Source organism: Raphanus sativus, unplaced genomic scaffold (genome assembly GCF_000801105.2).
Source record: "Raphanus sativus cultivar WK10039 unplaced genomic scaffold, ASM80110v3 Scaffold2663, whole genome shotgun sequence".
Lineage (NCBI taxonomy): Eukaryota > Viridiplantae > Streptophyta > Magnoliopsida > Brassicales > Brassicaceae > Raphanus > Raphanus sativus.
Window position 1 is genome coordinate 1 of NW_026617971.1, and position 799 is coordinate 799.

General features: G+C 43.4%; 1 protein-coding gene across 1 annotated transcript in view; it reads left to right on the top strand.

Annotated features, from left to right (window-relative positions):
- The first annotated feature begins 45 nt into the window (after positions 1-45).
- Positions 46-799, top strand: part of LOC108815652 (WEB family protein At3g02930, chloroplastic-like) — a 1,360-nt gene continuing 606 nt past the window's right edge. Inside the window, exon 1 of the mRNA XM_057000481.1 lies at positions 46-759. Within this exon, the coding sequence (XP_056856461.1) occupies positions 46-759 (714 nt within the window). The remainder of the gene's footprint in view (positions 760-799) is intronic.

Below are 799 nucleotides of genomic sequence, written 5' to 3' on the forward strand. Positions count from 1 at the left end.
ATGAAGAACGTTAAGAACGAGCTCAAAGAAGCGACCGACACTGAGATGACGAGCAAGAAAGCTACGGATGATTTAGCGTTGACTCTGAAAGAGGTAGCTACTGACTGTAGCCAGGCCAAAGAGAAGCTGGCGGTTGTAAAAACAGAGATCGAGGCTGTGAGGTTGGATTCCGAGGACGCGAGGAAAGAAGCTGAGCTGATCAAGAACACGAGCGAGAGGCTAAGGATCGAAGCGGAGGAGTCTCGTTTGTCTTTGAATGTGAAAGAATCTGCGTTGGTAAGTATTATAAAGAGAGGAGAAGATGAGAAAAGCCCGCTTCTTGAGAAGAATAATAGGTTGCTTGTGGTTCTCTTCGCAGCTGAGAATCTGAGTAAAAAGGCTAAGGACGAGAGTCAGAAGGTTAGAGACATACTTAAACCAGTGATAAGCGAAGCTAATATGGCTAAAGAAGCGGTCGCTAGGGCTGAGAATTCTAAGTTGAGGGATGCTTTTCTGGACAAAGAAGCGGAGTTGCAGTTTTCTTTGAAGGAAGTTGAGAAAGTGAAGATTAATGAAGCTGTTGCCAGTGATAATGTTAAGAAATTGAAGAAGCTGTTCTCTGAGGTTGAGGTAGCCATGGGGGAAGAGAAACATAGATGCTTGAGCAAGCAAGAGTCCACACAGAAGGAAGTAGAGGCTAAGGTATTAAGGTTTTTGAACACAAAGGTCAAGAACTTTGATGCTGATGATTTTCATGTTAAAGCTTCCATCACTGAAGATGTTCATAGTTATATCACAGAGTTTCTGGGACAGAGTAGAA